Source organism: Ammospiza caudacuta, chromosome 22 (assembly GCF_027887145.1).
Source record: "Ammospiza caudacuta isolate bAmmCau1 chromosome 22, bAmmCau1.pri, whole genome shotgun sequence".
NCBI lineage: Eukaryota > Metazoa > Chordata > Aves > Passeriformes > Passerellidae > Ammospiza > Ammospiza caudacuta.
In genome coordinates this window covers 3,314,550-3,332,898 of record NC_080614.1, presented here as the reverse complement: position 1 = coordinate 3,332,898, position 18,349 = coordinate 3,314,550, and the positions used below count along the sequence as shown (strand labels likewise).

General features: G+C 52.1%; 1 protein-coding gene and 1 pseudogene across 1 annotated transcript; both read right to left on the bottom strand.

The window, feature by feature from the left end:
• Positions 1-1,499: 1,499 nt before the first annotated feature.
• LOC131567241 (chymotrypsin-C-like) lies at positions 1,500-3,059 on the bottom strand. Its single transcript, XM_058818795.1, has 8 exons — positions 3,020-3,059; positions 2,812-2,903; positions 2,626-2,723; positions 2,414-2,539; positions 2,160-2,296; positions 1,931-2,076; positions 1,611-1,763; positions 1,500-1,517 (listed from the first exon to the last, which is right to left on the bottom strand). Exons 1-8 carry the CDS (start codon positions 3,057-3,059, stop codon positions 1,500-1,502), a joined length of 810 nt encoding a protein of 269 aa, XP_058674778.1.
• Positions 3,060-15,362: 12,303 nt separating this feature from the next.
• LOC131567246 (chymotrypsin-C-like) lies at positions 15,363-16,866 on the bottom strand (annotated as a pseudogene).
• Between the last annotated feature and the right edge of the window lie 1,483 nt (positions 16,867-18,349).

Here is an 18,349-nt window from a genome sequence, read left to right as displayed (position 1 = left end):
CCTCTGTGGATGGGACACAATGCACAAGGACATGAACAACAGGCTGTGACACCAGGGTCCTGCACTCCCAGCCCAAACAACTGTCCCCATGGCACATGTGGGTACACACAGAGGGGACAGGGGGGGCCCACATTGCCCAGCTTCCCACAGACAGCCTGGTGCTCTTCAGCCGAGCCAGAAGATCATGCTGCCAATGCCACGCCAGTGTCCCAAGCACCTGGCCCCATCCTGCTGTGCAGAGTAGCCACCTCCACACATCATCTGACTGGCAGGCCTTTAATTGCCTTTGGGATGATCTGTAGAGTTCCTTTGCCATCGAACATTTCCTGTCTATCCAAACCATTTCCCACCCTGCATCCCTCTTCACCTGCTAAAGCTTTGGTCAGGCTGACAAGTGCCAGCGATCTCTGGAGAGTCTCCAGGTGGCTCCCACAGTGCCAGTGCTCGTGCGAGTGCTTTTGGGATTTGGTGCACCTGCCAATGCTGCTCTGTGGGCTGGTGATGGTGCTGCTCAATGGTCCTGTGGCACCATGACTCCTAAACCCGGCACCGTCCACCACGTCCCCCACCCAGCCTGAGCTGCTGCCGTCCATCCCTGCTCGCTCTGCTCCTCCTCCTCACACCGTGAGGATCCTGACTGGGCTGCAGCAGCTGTGATGGGATGATGGTGTGATGGATGGCTCTGCTCAGGGGCTGATGGTGCAGCACCCACCTCCACTTCCTGGACAGCTCCTTCACACCTGCTCCCACCAACACGCTGCCCTCTTCCTGGAAAACATCCCTGTCTCCTCCAGGGCAGCCCGGGCTCCTCCTGGGAACCCCAGAGCTGGGGTTTCTGCACGCTGCCCATCACCCACCTTGTTCCTCCAGCCACCACAGAAGGACATCCATGGTAAGATGCTCTGCTCCTAGGCCATGTCACAGGTCCTGTTGTTGTAGCCGGCAGTGCCATGCAGCTACCAAGGGCTCTGTCTCCAAGAGAGCTCCTGCAGGCACCCCTGACGCCTCCCAAACCAGTCAGACTCTCAAGCTCCCCAATGCCAACCCAGTTCCCTCAAGAGCTCCATTTGAAAGTCAGTCCTCATCTAGGCAGTGCCAGTGAGGTCCCCGAAAACACCCTGGGAGCTACCAAGTGTTCCCGATCATCCCCAAAGTCATCTGGGTTCCCTGGAGCTCCCCTGAATAACCTGGACAAAGCCCAGCCCCTCTCCCATCAAAATAATTGCCAACCCTCAAGGGCCATGCCTCAGCCACAGCTTGAGGACTGGAAGCATCTTGCAGGATGTGCCCAACAGCCTCTGCAGAGTCCTGCCCAACCCCAGTGCACAACACGGCCACTTTCCCCAGCACACAAGCAGGGCCTTGGCATCAGCAGACTCAGCCCTGCATGTGTGTCCCCAGCTCCACTACACCTCTTCCCTGAAAAAACCAGCGAGACAAGCTCAACAGTTTTTTGCTTTTATCTTGGTCAAAGGTGGTATCTCCACAGTGCTGCGTCCTCAGTTTGTGCTCATTTTCTGCCAAAAAGACACAGGGGGGCATGGTAAGAGCCTCAGTGGGGCAAGAACAGCCCCTATGTGGGGGTGGGGAGCAGAGGAAGGGTGACCCACCTCATTGATCCAGTCGATGTAGGCAGACACCCGGGTGAAGACTGACGGCTTCTTTTTCGTGTTGCAGCCCAGGGCAGAGCCAAAGCTGACGATGCCCTCGACCTCCCAGATCCCATCATCACGCTGGCAGTTCAGGGGGCCCCCAGAATCGCCCTGTGCGGAGAGACAGAGAGACTCTCTGTGCCATTGCTCCTGGGCACCCTGCCAACACTCCCTTCCTTCCTCCTGGCCATCCACCACCATGGCTGCATCCCCTCTCCTCCCAGTGCCCATGGTACCACATCATTGGGGCTCCCACCACATGCACTGCCCACACTCACATTGCATGAAGAGACGACGCCATCGCCACCGGCGCATACCATGTTTTCATCCACATAGCTGCCCCACCAGTCCCACTTGGAGCAGGTCTCATAATCCACCACGGGCAGCAGAGCCTGTTGCAGGGCATCAGCCAGGGGCCCGTTGGCTGCAACGAGAGACAAAGCTTGTACCTCACACCCGCTGCCTGCATCTCCTTTCTGGAGACTCTCCCAGGTACACCCCACTTACTCCTGATGCGTCCCCAGCCGGTGACATAGCAGGGGAAGTTGTTCGGCAGGATCTTGCCAGCAGCCGGCAGGCAGGCGGCACGGACGGTGTCAGTCTCCTGCACCTCCTCTGCCAGCTTGATCAGGGCAATGTCGTTGCTACAGGGGGACATCAACCATGGTCCTTGGCCAAGGGAACAAGGCTCCATGGCCAGGGGAAAAAGACTTTGTGGCCACAACACCCGCAATCCCGCCCTGATGCATCCCATCCCTTACATGATGAGGTAGGAGTCCCAATCCTCATGGACGATGGTCTTCTCCACCCCAACAGCCACAGAACCAGGATCGTCAGCCTCTGACAGGTCCTGCATTCCCAGCACTACACGATAGGTCAGGGAAGAGCTGCCAGGGAAAGAGAGAGTGTCAATCCCTACAAATATCTCATCCTGCTTGTACAGATCGCCCCCAGCACCCCAACACCCACCTACCTGATGCAGTGGGCAGCTGTCAGCACCCACTGGGGGGCAATGAGTGTCCCACCACAAGTGTGGTACCAGGATCCATAGCGACTGTACTGCAGCGAGATCTGCGAGGGCAGAGGCGCAGGGTCAGAGCAGGAATGTCCCCATCCCTGTCCCCATCCCTGTCCCCATCCCGGTCCCTGTGCCCCTCACCTGCCATGGCCAGCTGTGGGCTACAGCGTCTTCACCGCCCACCACGCGGGAGCTCAGCTGTGGTGGCACGGCCGGCTGACCGCATCCGTAGGCTGTGGGACACCCGGCAAAGGGACATCAGAGGCTGCCTGTGCCCGTGCCCAGGGCCAGGGCAGGTGCCACGGTCCTGTCCCCCCTGCTCTGACCCTTCCCCATATCCTGCACCTACCGTAGCCCAGCAGCACGATGAGACAGACGGCTCCCAGCATGGTTGGGTCGAGCAAAGGTGCTGTGGTGGGGCCACTCACCCCTCTTATAGTGTCTGGACTGCTGGGGACCTTGGAGTGTCCCTGCCTGCTGCTGACACGTGGGGACTGTCCCACGCTGTGGGCACAGGGGCTCCTCAGCCGTACTGCCTGCTCTTATCACACTCATGGTCCTGCCTGGGAATGGCCACATCTGCCCCTCATGTGTTGGCACCCTGCTGGGACACCTGGCCCTGCTCTGGGAAGGGGCAGGGTCCCTGCTGGGGCACAGGGTCACTCCTTCCTGGGCCAGCCTCCCACCCATGATGTTGTCAGTGAGGGGCTGGGCAGCCCTGCTGCCCCCCAGCCCTGAGCAGTGTCTTCCCCAGGTCACTCTCTGCCCCCAGCTGTAAGAGCTGAAATGAGGGATGCATGACTCCAGGTGGCTCTCCAAATTGATGTTTATTACATCCAAGAAGTTACAGCAGTCCAGGGTCGTGGGTGACAGAGCTGTGCCTACAGCTGTCAGCTCCAGCTGCAGGCAGGCCTGGAGACCATTCGGTTTTAGTTACAATCAATTATATACTTTTCTTTGCTGTGTGTCTTACTGCAGTAGAAGCAATCTATACCTTTACTTTTACCTGTAGCCTATCATAACTGCTGTTATTACCAGATTCGTGTTACTATTCTCTAATCACTAAAAGTTAGTATGTTACAATTTAAGCTCGAATTTGTTTTTCAGTTTTCTTTCTGTGGAAAATTCTGAAACCTTTTTTCTACTGGCAAGACTGGCAGATTTGTTTGCCTGTGCTATCTTTCAGCTTGGTAAATTCATCTTCTGTTTTGAATTGGGTTTATCCTTTTGTCTAAGTCATAAAACCTCTTTCCATCTTGACATAACCTTTGCCTTCTTTGTTGTCTGCAGAACAGGGTCAGTAATTGTCAATTTACACATCTATTATTCTTCTATATCCAAACTTCCTTTCATTTCTATTCCCTCTATAGATTCTATATTCAACAATCTTTCTGCCACACATACATATCTGTCAGACTTTCTTTTCAAACTTTCATCCTTCCTAACATGCAGCTCCTCAGTACCCCAGACATAAGGTGCTCCCTTTACTGAAATGCTCATCACTGGGGGTTTCTGAGTCCCTGTCAGTGCTTGTTGACCTTGGATACCTTCCTTGGCATGTCTGGGTGCTTGTTCCTGGCTGCTGCCTTGGCTGCGGCATCATCGTGGGTGCTGGTGGAACATTCTGTGCTCAGGAAAGCCTGGGGGTGAGTGGCTGTGCCATGTATGACTGCCAATTGCATGCGTGGGAATTTGAGTGGCTTTTGCTTTCCTTTATGTTATCACTTTAGATTGTTGTGTTTATGGTTTGAAGATAATGGTAGAAGTTTATTTTTGGGGGTTCTTTTTGTATTTCTGTATTTTTGGCTGGTGGTGGGTGCCCCAGGGCAGTAGTAGAGGCCAATGCCCACATGTGGCTGGAGAAGAGCACCTGGACAGGTGTGGCTACTTCTGCCAGAGGGAGCCAGGGCCAGCCAAGCACATCAAGGGGGTCCATTAGGAGGCAGAATGTGGCTGCAATGGCCTTGCCTCTGCCCAAGTTTTTCCAAGAGCTCAGTGGCACATGTGCTCCCTTCCCCACAGCCCGGTTGTGTGAGAATCTGGGTTGCCTTGTTCTGTGTTGCTACTTCTGCACAGAGCACCTGGGTGTACCGGTGGTGCTGGTGCTGATCCCATCTCCCCTGGACCTGTTTTCCTTTAGGAAAGGTGACCCTGCACCTTTCTCCCTATTTATGTCCCCAGTTTTCTTGTCAATGGAGCCTTGGGACTGGGCTGTCCATGGGCTGGTGGTGCAGGGAGCTGTTACTTGAGTTTGGGCAGAGATGGCTCCATCTTGTCCTTTTCCTCCTTCCATGATGTGGGCTGCAGTTGCTTGTCCCTTCCTGGGACATCCTTGGTGGAGGTGAGAGCAGAGCAGGAGCATTGCAATCACTCAGCTGTGGTGTTGAGGTTTGTGGTGGAGCTGGAGGAGAGTCGGGGCTGAGGGAGAGATGGGGAAATGCTCTTTTAGGCTTACTCCATGGGCCCCACTGCTCTTCTTCCTCCTCCTTGTTTTTGAGTGCTGGATGCCTGTCTTGGACTGAAAAGACAGGTGTCTGCTAAGGAAGGCAGGAGCCTCCCCTGGAATGGAAAATGTAAACCCCCTCCCTCTGAATTGTTATAATTTTGAAATTAAAAGGCTCTAAGGCAAAGATATGGGAATAGGAATTACAGTTCTTTATTAGGAAAACTAAGAAAATACAAATGTGATAGTACAAACAAATAGATTACGGACAGAGTCAGAATAGGCCCTGAAACGCTGTGGGTCAGGCTGTTGGCAGCAGTCCCATTCCACGGGGGCTCAGCCCTCCTGCAGTGCCAGCTGCGGTTCTGCTGCAGCAGGGATCCTGTGGAATGGTGGAGTTTTCCTCTGAAGGTCCAGGGCTGCTGGAGATGGGCCTGGCCTTGCACTGGAAATCCAGGGGAAAGAGAGCCACACCTCTGGGAATGCAGTGGGCAAAGGCTCCTCTGGTGTTCCAAATGTCAGATTCTATCCAGGTAGGATTGCTTGGCTCCTCCCTCTGGGCAGAGCTTCTCACAATGGGATGATGGCATTTGATCAATCATGTGGTGAGACTCACTGGCCCACTAGAAGATATCGCCCCAGAAGGAGGATTGGTTGTGGAAGAGATAAATGAAACTGCACATCTAACAGAAGAGAACTGCTCCAGAAATAGGAATAGAATACACCCACCCATTTCCAGCCTAAGGCATTACTCACTCCTTATTCTATTACTATCTGCATCTTACCCAAATAAATAAGCACTGCTCAATGAAATCTTACACACAGTTCTCACTTAAAACTAGGTTTCCCTGTGGTACACAATGGGTTTCTCCATTTTTTCTGCAGTACACACCAAGTGTAACCAGGTCCTTGAGCAAAAAATTCCTACAGATGTGTTTGTCTTTGCCTGATGTGGGATTAATCCAAACAGTCTTTCCTAAAATACCTTTCGTATGTACCACAGGGACATTTTCTGCATCCACTGTATGCAAGGGTTCAGACTGGACAGGACCAGCTTGATTGATGGACCCTTGGGTATTGACCATCCAGGTCACTTTTGCTAAGTCCATTTCCCAATTTCTAAAGGTTTTTCCCCCAAGTGTAGCAGCTACAGGCTTGCAAGGCCTCCCTGGTGGTCAGTTGCCTGAGATAAGAAATGCCTAGTCATGATGAGTGCACCAAGAAACCCCTATTCCACCTTCGGACCCTTGTTATCTCTCTGTGAGACCATAGGTCATATTCACCTTGACCCTTTCTGTTGGACTGTTTCCCAAAACCCACATAGTCCATATAACCCCTAACTCTGGCCAGTTTGGCAGAAGAGCTGTCCCTGTCACACTTAGTAGAAGCTGCCAATAAAGCTTATTATAAAAATCTGTGGAACTTCGTACAACTCTTCTCTTCTCTCATCCCTGCATCTGCTCAGCGCTTAGGAAGCAAAGAGCTGAAATTTTTAAAGAGCTGAATTAATCAAAGAGCTGATCTCACTCAAAGAGCTGAGCTGCTTGCTAAGATTGCCTGTGGCTGGGAGCCTGCCTGAGGCACCTGGACAGGATGTACTTAGCGGTACTCCTCTATCCAGGACACCAACGACTGCTGGGGTCAGACAGACACCAAAAACCCCAAGCCGTTATAGCCAAGTGCCCTCAGGGTAGACTTAAGCAGTCCATTGTTCTGTTCAGCTTTCCTGGCAGCTGATGCATGATAAGGGATATATCCATTCAATACCACATTCTGGCCCAGGTGTTTATAAGGCCATTCATGAAATGGGTTCTGTTGTCTGACTCAGTTCTCTCAGGGATGCCATGTCTCCACAGGACTTGCTTTTCAAGGCCCAAGATGGTGTTCTGGGCCGTAGCATGAGACACAGGGTAGGTTTCCAACCATCCAGTGGTGACTTCCACCATGGTCAGCACATAGTGCTTGCCTTGGCGTGTCTGGGACAGTGGGATGTAGTCAATATGCCAGGCCTCCCCATACTTGTACTTGGACCACCGCCCACCCTACCATAGGGGCTTCACTCGCTTGGCCTGCTTGATGGCAGCACACGTCTCACAGTCATGGATAACCTGAGAAACACTGTCCATGGTTAGATCCACCCCTCAGTCCCATGCCCACTTGTAGGTGGCATCCCTGCCCTGATGACCCGAGGCATCATGGACCCATTGAGCTAGGAACTCGCCCTTATGATCATACTGAGCCAATGTCATAGATAAGAATCTGTCTAAATCTCTCTTTGACACCTCTATCTTTACAGCCTGATCTACTTGCTTGTTGTTGCAGTGTTCCTCATTAGCCCGACTCTTGGGGACATGGCCATCTGTGTGGTGGACTTTCACAGGTAGCTACTCTACCTGAGTGACAATGTCTTTTCACTCATCAGCAGTCCAGATTGGTTTTCCTCTAGACTGCCAGTTGGCCTTTTTTTCACCTTTCCAGCCAGGCCCACAGAGCATTGGCTACCATCCACAAATCAGTATAAAGGTTGAGCTTTGGTCACTTCTCCCTTTCAGCAATGTCCAGGGCCAGTTAAACGGCCTTGAGTTCAGCAAGTTGTCTTGATCCACCTTCTCCTGTGGTAGCTTGTGCAACCTGTCCTGTGGGGCTCCATACAGCTGCTTTCCCCTTCTGGTTCATCCCTATGATGTGACAGGAATCATCAGTGAAAAGAGTGTAGTGTGTTTACTCAGCTGGTGGTTGGTCGTATGGTGGAGTTTCTTCAGGATGTGCCACTTGCTCTTGTTCCTCTTCCTCAGTGAGACCAAAGTTTTCACCTTCCGGACAGTTTGTAATTATCTCTAAAATCCCAGGGCAATTCAGGTTTCCAACATGGGTGTGATGAGGGCAATCCATTTGCTCCATGTGGCGTCAGTGTCGTGGTGGGTAGTGGGAACCTTTCCTTTAAACATCCACCCCAGCACTGGGAGTCAGGGTGCCAGGAGGAGTTGTGCTTTCATGCCAATCACCCCTGAGGCCCCTTGAACTTCTCCATAGGCAGCCAAGATTTCCTTCTCTGTTGGGGTGTAGTTGGCTTCGGATCCTCTGTAACTTTAGCTCCAGAATCCCAGTGGTTGGCCTTGAGTCTCCCCAGGCACCTTCTGCCAAAGGCTCCAGGACAAGCCATTGTTCTCAGCCACAGAGTAGAGCACATTCTTCATCTCTGATCACATCCTGACTGGCCCAAGGGCTACCAAATGAGCGATTTTCTGCTTGATCTGGGCAAAGGCTTGTTGCTCTTCAGGGCCCCAGTTGAAATTGTTCTTCTTGTGAGTGACTGGAGAGAGAGAGCTCACAATCTGGCTGTACTCGAGTATGTGCATTCTCCAAAAACTGTGGCACCTAGGAAAGCTTGTGTTTCCTTCTTGCTGGCTGGTGGACACATCGTGGTAATTTTGTTGATGACCTCAGTGTGAATCTGATGCCGTCCATCTTGCAACTTTGCTCCCAGAAACTGGATCTCTTGGGCAGGTCTTTTGATTTTACTCTTCTTGATGGTGAAGTCAACTTCTAGCAGAATCTGGATGTTTGTCTTTCCTTTCTCAAATACTTCCATTGCTGTGTTCCCCCACACAATGATGTCATTGAGGTACTGCAGGTGTTCTGGAGCTTCACCCTTTTCCAGAGGAGCCCTGATCAGTCCATGGCTGTAGAGATAAGGGGTCTAGAAGGGGTCTGGAATCAAGAAGTGACTCAATATGAGGTATGCATCTTGTTCAATTTATTACTGCTTGATATGTTCTTTTATTTTTGTCCATGCAGCTTTAGCTTACATTTTATTGGTTACAAATATCTGCTCATGCGGCTTTACTAATGCTATGATTGGTGCAAGCCAGCTGTTCATGCTTCTGCTTACCTCTGCAATAGTTTTGCCTTGCAGTTTATGATGGTCTGCCAGCGGGCCTGGAGGCATTGTGTAATTGACCAACTTCTCTTTATCGCCTGGCCAAGGGCATTTCAAGGATTGACTGCTGCCTTCAGGCCTGGTTATGCACTCCTTGCAGATAACCGTGCCCTTTGTCTATCAGCCAAGCCTGTATGCTTTCTGCACTACAAGTCTCCATAGTCTCTCACATGGCAGATGGTGGGCACGTGCTTCCACCCCTGGGGCAGTCGGTTCCAGTGTACTGCATGCTCCTCCAGGGAAAAGCAAACTGAGGCCTGCATCCTGCTGCCAGAGAAATGGAGAAAAATGCGTTACCAATGTCAACAGTGGCATATCACTTTGCTGCCTTGGACTCCAGCTCGTACTGGAATTCCACCATGTCCGGCATAGCAGTGCTCAGCAGTGGAGTCACTCCATTCAAGGCACAATAGTCCACAGTCAATCTCCATTCTCTGTTAGACTTGGGCACAGGCCAGATGGGACTGTTGAAGAGTGAGTGGGTTTTGCTGAGCACCCCTTGGCTCTCCACTTCAAGGATTATTCTGTGGATGGGGATCACGGCATCTCAATTCATTCAATACTGCTGACGGTGCACTGTTGAGGTGGCAATTGGCACTTTTTGCTCTTACAGCCTCAGGAGTCCTACTGCAGATGGGTTTTCTGATAGTCCAGGCAAGGTGTTCAACTGCTTAATGTTCTCTGCCTCTACAGCAGCTATGCCAAAAGCCCATCTGAGTCCCTTTGGGTCTTTGTAATAGCCATTCTGGAGGAAATCTATGCCCAGAATCCACAGGGCCTCTGGGCCAGTCACAATGGGATGTTTCTGTCACTCCTTCCCAGTCAGGCTCACCCTGGCATCCAACAGGGTCAATTGCTGTCTGATCTCCCTGTCACCCCAGCAATGGAAACAGATTCTGCCCCCACATGTCCCGATACCATTAGGGTACACTGCACACCAGTATCAACTAAGGCATTGTATTTTTGTGTCTCTGATGTCCTAGGCCATCGGATTCACACTGTCCAGAAGATCCGGTTTCCCCGCGCCTCTCCCTGGCTAGAGACAGGGCCCGTTTTACCCTGGTTATTATTTCTTTCCTGGCCATACATGGTAGATGTACCTTCAAGGGGATCTGACAGATCATACTCAGCAGCTCAGTCATGGTTGAGACTACTTTCACTTTAGTGGAATTCCCTCGGTTAGTGTTTCTCTCCTTGATTTGTCGCACCCTTGCTGCCAGGACAAAAGTGGGTTTCCCATCCCACCTTCCCATGTCTGCCCCATGGCCACACAGAAAGAACCACAGGTCAGGCCGTGGGGTGTACCCTCTCTCTCTACTTGGGGGATGTTGGGCTCTGACTATGGGGCATGTGACTACCACGGGTGCTGCATTGATCTTCCTCACCTCCTCCCTCATCTCCCTCATCTCCTCTTTGAACTCTTTGTTTGCAGCAGAGACATGAGCCTGCATCAGGCCATTGTTCATATTCTCATAATTTCTAAGCTTGTTGGCGACAGAGCCCACTGTCTCTCAGTTAGTATTGGCATCAATCATTGCAATGAAGGTGGTGTATTGGGATGGCCCCAGATTTGCCAGACAACATTTGCCCCGTGCACTCGACCTTGTCAGGGTCATTACCATGCTGTCCATCCCTCCCAAAGAGTACCTCCAATGATGCCAACTGTTGTATGCCTTCCTCAAGGGCCTTCCAGCACATTCTGTGGTGGTGGTCCTGCATTCTCTCCCTATGGATAAACGTCTCTCTGACACTCATTAAAAGCTGCTCCCAGAGGGAAAGGGACTCTGACTCCTGGGCATATTCTCAGTTCAGTTGAAGAGAGAACAGAAACAATTTCTCCCAGACTGAGCCTGGGAATCTTAGATGAAAAAATTTAAACAATTATTATCTCTCTTTCTGGAACCACTGTTTATAGTTCTGGCTCTCCACAGGGTGCTATTCATAGTCACCAATAATGTGAGATGTTTCTACTTTGAGACCAATCAGATCTCATCTTAGCGAGTGAGATTATAAAGCTTGCAACTTCTTGCTAATAAAGGAATTATTCTTGAGCCTTCTGACCTGAAGACTGGAGACTTTCTTACCATCCCTGACTCAACAGTGTCAGACTCCCTTACAAAAATCTGATTCATACCTGAGTCCTGGGTCAAGGGTCCAAAATTCCTTGCCTCACCACCATCCAGTTGTACGTCTGTACCCATAAGGTCCCAGACCTGAAGTAACTAGTTTGTATAAGTCTCACATCCCCATCGTACAATATCTTTATGTAGATTATGGAGACTTTTGTACATCAGGGACTTGGTGATGATCGCAACCTTTGGCTCCCCTGTGGATTTTTAAGGCCCTCCATTCTTCTCCTTGTCTGGGTGCTCTGATTTCATCTCAGATCTCCTTGTTTCTACAGAGGCAACTGCTGCTGGCTGTGACTGCATTTGTGGTTCAGCTGGAACTTGGGTGGTTGCAATATCTGTGAGTTCCACTGCTGCACCATCAGATTCTCCCTCTTTGATGAAGGGTGAGGGCTTCTCAGCAGCTGGGCAAATGTACTCCTTTACATCTGGCTCATCTCGTGTATCTCCTTCACCAGAGCCCCCACCCAATCTGGGTGGTTCATTTCTGAGGTGGGCTGAGAGGCAGGGTCAGGCTGTAGAGTAGCAACATCTATAGTATTTGAGGTAGGTCAATCTTCCTGATTGACCTGAGGTAGGTCAGGTTAATCTTCCCTTATCTCTAAATGCTATATAGAACAGGCATATCAATAACACCAACCATTGTATGATATCATTAGCATTTAGTGTGCACCTGAACCCTTTGAAAACCGGTAGAGTAGACCCAAAGAGCTGGTTGAAGGGTTAGGAGAAAATTTCCCCTGGTGTCATTTCCTCGCAGTAATTACCATTATTAAAGTAACCCCAAAAACATACAGTCAGTGTGTGAAAGCTCTGAATTCATGTGCTTGCCATCCAGAGGAACTTAAAGATCCATGAATTCCTCACCTTATTAACCCATAAAACAAGCTGGAAAACAGCCACAGTAGCCATAACTATAGGACCCATATTTAGATAAGGGCCTGAATGGCCTGAATGAGAGAAATACAGCAATGATCATGTGTCATCCAAACTAGGGTAAGCTGGACCACATGGTGATACTAAAGAGAGTTTCTATATTAGCACACAAAAATTAAATTACTCAAGAACTGTTATTCCCTATTTTCACTCTTTTTCTCTGGATGCTGATGAGCCCCACGTTGGGTGCCAAATATCTGTAATAGCCTGAAAAGACAGGTGTCTGTTTAAGAAAGAATGGAGCCTTGCCTGAAATGGAAATATAAAACCTCATCCTGCTGAATAGTTATAATTGTTATAATTTTGAAATTAAAAGGCTCTCAGGCAAAGATATGGGAATAGGAATAAGAGTTTTTTAGTAGGAGAACTAAAAAAAACCACAAATGTAATAGTACACACAAATAAACTACAGACAGAGTCAGAACACAGGCTGACATGGTGTGTGTCAGGGTGGTGGTAGCTGTGCCATTCCATGGTGTCTGCAGCCCTTCTGAAGTGCCATCTGTGGGTCTGTTGGAGCAGAGATCCTAGAGAAGGATGCAGGTCCAGTGACCGTATAAATGGGCTTGGTCTTGCAATGGAAATCCAGTGGAGAAAACAGCCACTCCTCTGGGAATTCAGGGGGAAAAGGCTGCCCTGGTGTTCCAGATCTCTGATGATATCCAGGTAGGAATACCTGGTACTCCCTCGGGGCAGAGCATCTCACAGTGGGATGATGGCATTTGATCAATCATGTGCTGAGACTTACGGGCCCACTTACAGAACAAATCTCTCCAGAGGGAGGATTGATTGTGGAAGAGAAAGAGAAAACTGCCCATTTAACATGACTGCACCACAGATAGGAATAGAATACACCCACCCATTTCCAACCTAAGACGATGCCTGTGAGGGGAGCCCAGGATGTGGACTGGCACCACGTGTCAGGGCAGTGCTCCCCTATGCTCTGAGCCATCAGCATTGGGATGCTGCTCAGTGTCAGGGGAGTTTGTTCATGTGTCCCTGGGTGTCTCGAGCTCTCATTCCCAGGAGTGTGTAAAGATCACTAATAACATGAAACTTTTATGTAAGGGATTGTATGACTACATATATTTCAACAATGAAGTAAAAGTAACGAACTTCACAAAGTTTAGTTGTATTCTTTTAAACTTCCCCTTATTCTCTCATATTGTTAAATACTTAATAATGGACACATCCTATAGGGTGTACATAGGATGTTAGCCATTTAATAAAAATAAAGCTTACACTTCTTTAGGTTAACCTGTAGATTTACTGTGTCAGTTATAAATTGTATGAGCAGAATATAACAATAATTGACAATTAACATGTAAGTGTAACAAATATTCATGGAACTCTATGCAGCCATAGAGATTAAAAGTAGTTGAGGTGGAAGTCAGTCAATTTGTTCAGCTGGAGGAGACTGAGGTCAGACCTCTCTGGAGGCTGCAGCTCCTCCCAAGGAGCAGCTCTGATCTCTGCTCTCTGTGACCAGGAACAGGACCCGAAGGCACGGCTGGAGCTGTGGCCAAGGACAGACTGGATGTTAGAAAAAGGTTCTTCTCCCAGAGAGATCACAACTCTTCACCACCTCCTGGGCAGGGCGACACTGGTTATTGGAGTGACACACACTGTGGGTGGGTGGCCATGCCTGGCTGGGAGAGACAGAGCTGATGACCCAGAAGAGAGGCTTGTGGAACTCTGGGGCCTTGTGCAGGGCTCCTCCATCCACCAAAGTCTCTCTGAGGATGGGACACAACGCACAAGAACATGAACAACAGGCTGTGACACCAGGGTCCTGCACTCCACACCCAAACAACGGTCCACATGGCACATGTGGGTACACACAGAGGGGACAGGGGGGCCCCACATTGGCCAGCTTCCCACAGAGAGCTTGGGGCTCTCCATCCAAGCCAGCAGATCATGCTGCCAATGCCACGCCAGTGTCCCAAGCACCTGGCCCCATCCTGCTGTGCAGAGTAGCCACCTCCACACATCATCTGACTGGCAGGCCTTTCATTGCCTTTGGGATGATCTGTAGAGTTCCTTTGCCATAGCACATTTCCTGTCCATCCAAACCATTTCCCTCCCTGCATCCCTCTTCCCCTGCTAAAGCTTTGGTCAGGTTGACAAGTGCCAGAGGGTCCCTGGGGAGTCCCCAGATGGGTCCCACGGTGCCAGGGCTCGTGCCAGTGCTCTTGGGCCCCAGTACAGGTGCCAGTGCTGCTCAATGGTCCTGTGGCACCATGACTCCTAAACCCGGCACCGTCCACCACGTCCCCCACCCAGCCTGAGCTGCTGCCGTCCGTCCCTGCTCGCTCTGCTCCTCCTCCTCACACCGTGAGGATCCTGACTGGGCTGCAGCAGCTGTGATGGGATGATGGTGTGATGGATGGCTCTGCTCAGGGGCTGATGGTGTGGCACCCATCCCCCCTTACTGAAGAGCTCCTTCACATCTGCTCCCAGCAACACGCTGCCCTCTTCCTGGAAAACATCCCAGTCTTCTCCAGGGAAGCCTGGGCTCCTCCTGGGAACCCCAGAGCTGGGGTTTCTGCACGCTGCCCATCACCCACCTTGTTCCTCCAGCCACCACAGAAGGACATCCATGGTAAGATGCTCTGCTCCTGGGCCATGTCACAGGTCCTGTTGTTGTAGCCGGCAGTGCCATGCAGCTACCAAGGGCTCTGTCTCCAAGAGAGCTCCTGCAGGCACCCCTGACGCCTCCCAAACCAGTCAGACTCTCAAGCTCCCCAATGCCAACCCAGTTCCCTCAAGAGCTCCATTTGAAAGTCAGTCCTCATCTAGGCAGTGCCAGTGAGGTCCCCGAAAACACCCTGGGAGTTACCAAGTGTTCCAGATCGTCCCCAAAGACATCTGGGTTCCCTGGAGCTCCCCTGAATAACCTGGACAAAGCCCAGCCCCTCTCCCACCAAAATAATTGCCAACCCTCAAGGGCCATGCCTCAGCCACAGCTTGAGGACTGGAAGCATCTTGCAGGATGTGTCCAACAGCCTCTGCAGAGTCCTGCCCATCTCCAGTGCACAACACGGCCACTTTCCCCAGCACACAAGCGGGGCCAGCCCTGTATATGTGTCCCCAGCTCCACCAAATCCCCTCCTCCAAAAAACCAGCAAGACCAGCTCAGCATATTTTGCTTTTATTTTGATCAACAGTGGTATCTCCACAGTGCCGCGTCTTCAGTTTGCGCTCATTTTCTGCCAAAAAGACACAAGGGGGCACGGTAAGAACCTCAGTGGGGCAAGAACAGCCCCTGTGTGGGGGTGGGGAGCAGAGGAAGAGGCACCCACCTCGTTGATCCAGTCGATGTAGGCAGACACCCGGGTGAAGACTGTCGGCTTCCTTTTCGTGTTGCAGCCCCGGCTGGAGCCGAAGCTGACAATGCCCTCGACCTCCCAGATCCCATCGTCGCGCTGGCAGTTCAGGGGGCCCCCAGAATCACCCTGTGCGGAGAGACAGAGAGACTCTCTGTGCCATTGCTCCTGGGCACCCTGCCAACACTCCCCTCATCCCTCCTGGCCATCCACCACCATGGCTCCATCCCCTCTCCTCCCAGTGCTCACGGTACCACACCATTGGGGCACCCACCACATGCAGTGCCCACACTCACGTTGCATCCAGAGGTGATGCCGTCGCCGCCGGCGCACACCATGGTCTTCTTTACAGTGCTGCCCCACCAGTCCCACTGGGAGCAGGTCTCATAGTCCACCACAGGCAGCAGAGCCTGCTGCAGGATGGTGGCCAGGGGCCCGTTGGCTGCAACGAGAGACAAAGCTTGTACCTCACACCCTCTGTCTGCATCCCCTTTCTGGAGACTCTCCCAGGTACATCCCACTTACTCCTCATGCTTCCCCAGCCGGTGACATAGCAGGGGTAGTTGTTGGGCAGGATCTTGCCAGCAGCTGGCAGGCAGGCAATACGGATGGTGTCAGTCTCCTGCACCTCCTCTGCCAGCTTGATCAGGGCAATGTCGTTGCTGCAAGGAGACATGAACCATGGTGGTCCCTGTCCATGGGAACAGGGTCCCTGGGCAGGAGAACAAGGCTCCATGGCCACACAACCCATGACCCAGCCGTGATGCACCCAACCCCTACCGAATGTAGTAGTCATCCCAATCCTCATGGACGATGATCTTCTCCACAGCCACGGCCACAGAACCAGGCTCGTCAGCCTCTGACACATCCTGCCTGCCCAGCGCCACGCGGTAGTTCAGGGAAGAGCTGCCAGGGAGAGAGGGAGTGTCAGTCCCCACAGATATCTTACCTGCATGGCACAGATGCCCCCCAGCACCCCAACACCCACCTGATGCAGTGGGCAGCTGTCAGCACCCACTTGGGGGCAATGAGGGTCCCGCCGCAATAGTGGTTCCAGGATCCAGAGCGGCTGTACTGCAGCGAGATCTGCGAGGGCAGAGGCACAGGGTCAGAGCAGGAATGTCCCCATCCCTGTCCCCATCCCTGTCCCCATCCCGGTCCCTGTGCCCCTCACCTGCCATGGCCAGCTGTGGGCTACAGCGTCTTCACCGCCCACCACGCGGGAGCTCAGCTGTGGTGGCACGGCCGGCTGACCGCATCCGTAGGCTGTGGGACACCCGGCAAAGGGACATCAGAGGCTGCCTGTGCCCGTGCCCAGGGCCAGGGCAGGTGCCACGGTCCTGTCCCCCCTGCTCTGACCCTTCCCCATATCCTGCACCTACCGTAGCCCAGCAGCACGACGAGACAGACAGCACCCAGCATGGTTGTGCAGAGGGAAGAAGAAGTGGTGGGGCTGCTCACCCCTCTTATAGTGTCTGGACTGCTGGAGACCTTGGAGTGTCCCTGCCGGCTGCTGACACGTGGGGACTGTCCCACGCTCTGGGCACAGCGGCTCCTCAGCCCCATCACCTGCTCTTATCACACTCATGGTCCTGCCTGGGAATGGCCACATCTGCCCCTCATGTGCTGGCACCATTCTGGGACATGGCTTGGACACGGCAGGGACACCTGGCCCTGCTCTGGGAAGGGGCAGGGTCCCTGCTGGGGCACAGGGTCACTCCCTCCTGGGGCAGCCCCCCGCCCATGATGCTGTCAGTGAGGGGCTGGGCAGCCCTGCTGCCCCCAGCCCCGTGCAGTGACTTCCCCATGACACTCTCTGCCCCCAGCCCCTCAGTCGCCCAGGGATAAGGTGTTCCCTTTCCTGAAGTGCTTATCATTGAGTATCTCTGAGCTCTCATCAGTGTTTGTTCACCTCGTGTACCCATCTTTGGCATGTCTGGGTGCTTGCTCCTGGCTGCTGCCTCGGCTCACGTGGCATCGTCGTGGGTGCCAGTGGTACATTCTGTACTCAGGAAAGCCTGGGGGTGAGTGGCTCTTCCATGTATGACTGCCAATTGCATGCATGAGGATTTGGGTGACTTTTTGTTTTGCTTTATGTGTCATTTTAGATTTTTTGTTTATGGTTTGAAGATAACTGTAGAAGTTTATTTTTGGGTGTTCTTTTTGTATATTTGTATCTTTCGCCGTTGGTGGGTGCTCCACGGCAGATATGGGGGGCGCAATGACCACATGTGGCTTGAGAAGAGCACCTGGACATGTGTGGCTACTTTTGCCAGAGGCTGCCATGTTGTGGTGGGATTTCATGGTTTACCTCAGAACCTCAAGTCCTCCCCTGAAGATTCCCTCCCAGATTTGTCAATCCCCCTCCCTTTCCCCACCCTGACCCCTCCAATCACAGAACGGCATTGAGTGATTGGGCAATTTCCAAGATGCCCTCTTCCCCTGGTCGGGCATTGGGCCATCCAGGTGTCCCTTGTCCCTTAAAACCTCTCCACCCGTACCTGGTTGGTGGCTCCCTACCCCTTCCCTCCTCCCCTCCCCTGGGTAAAAGACCGAGCAAGCACACAGTGTGGGAGTTCTGTTGGAGTAGTTGCAGAGGCCCGAGGGCCAGAATAAAAGCTCTGGATTGAAACCCTCCATCAGAACCAACTTCTTTCCTTCACTACTGCCTTAAGGCTTCTCCGCCAGATGTAAAGCTGAGGAGTGGCCCCTCCATGAGAGGAAGCTCCATCCAGCCACCACCAGAGCTCCTGCATGCCTGGACTTGTCTCCACACGCCCAGCTGCAACATCAAGCTAGCCAAAAGTGTCTCTGGGGTGAATCACCACAGTAACCACTATTTGGTTCAGCTGCAGGGCCCAGACAAGCTAAGGCATGTCCCATATGCAATATTGGTAATACCAAT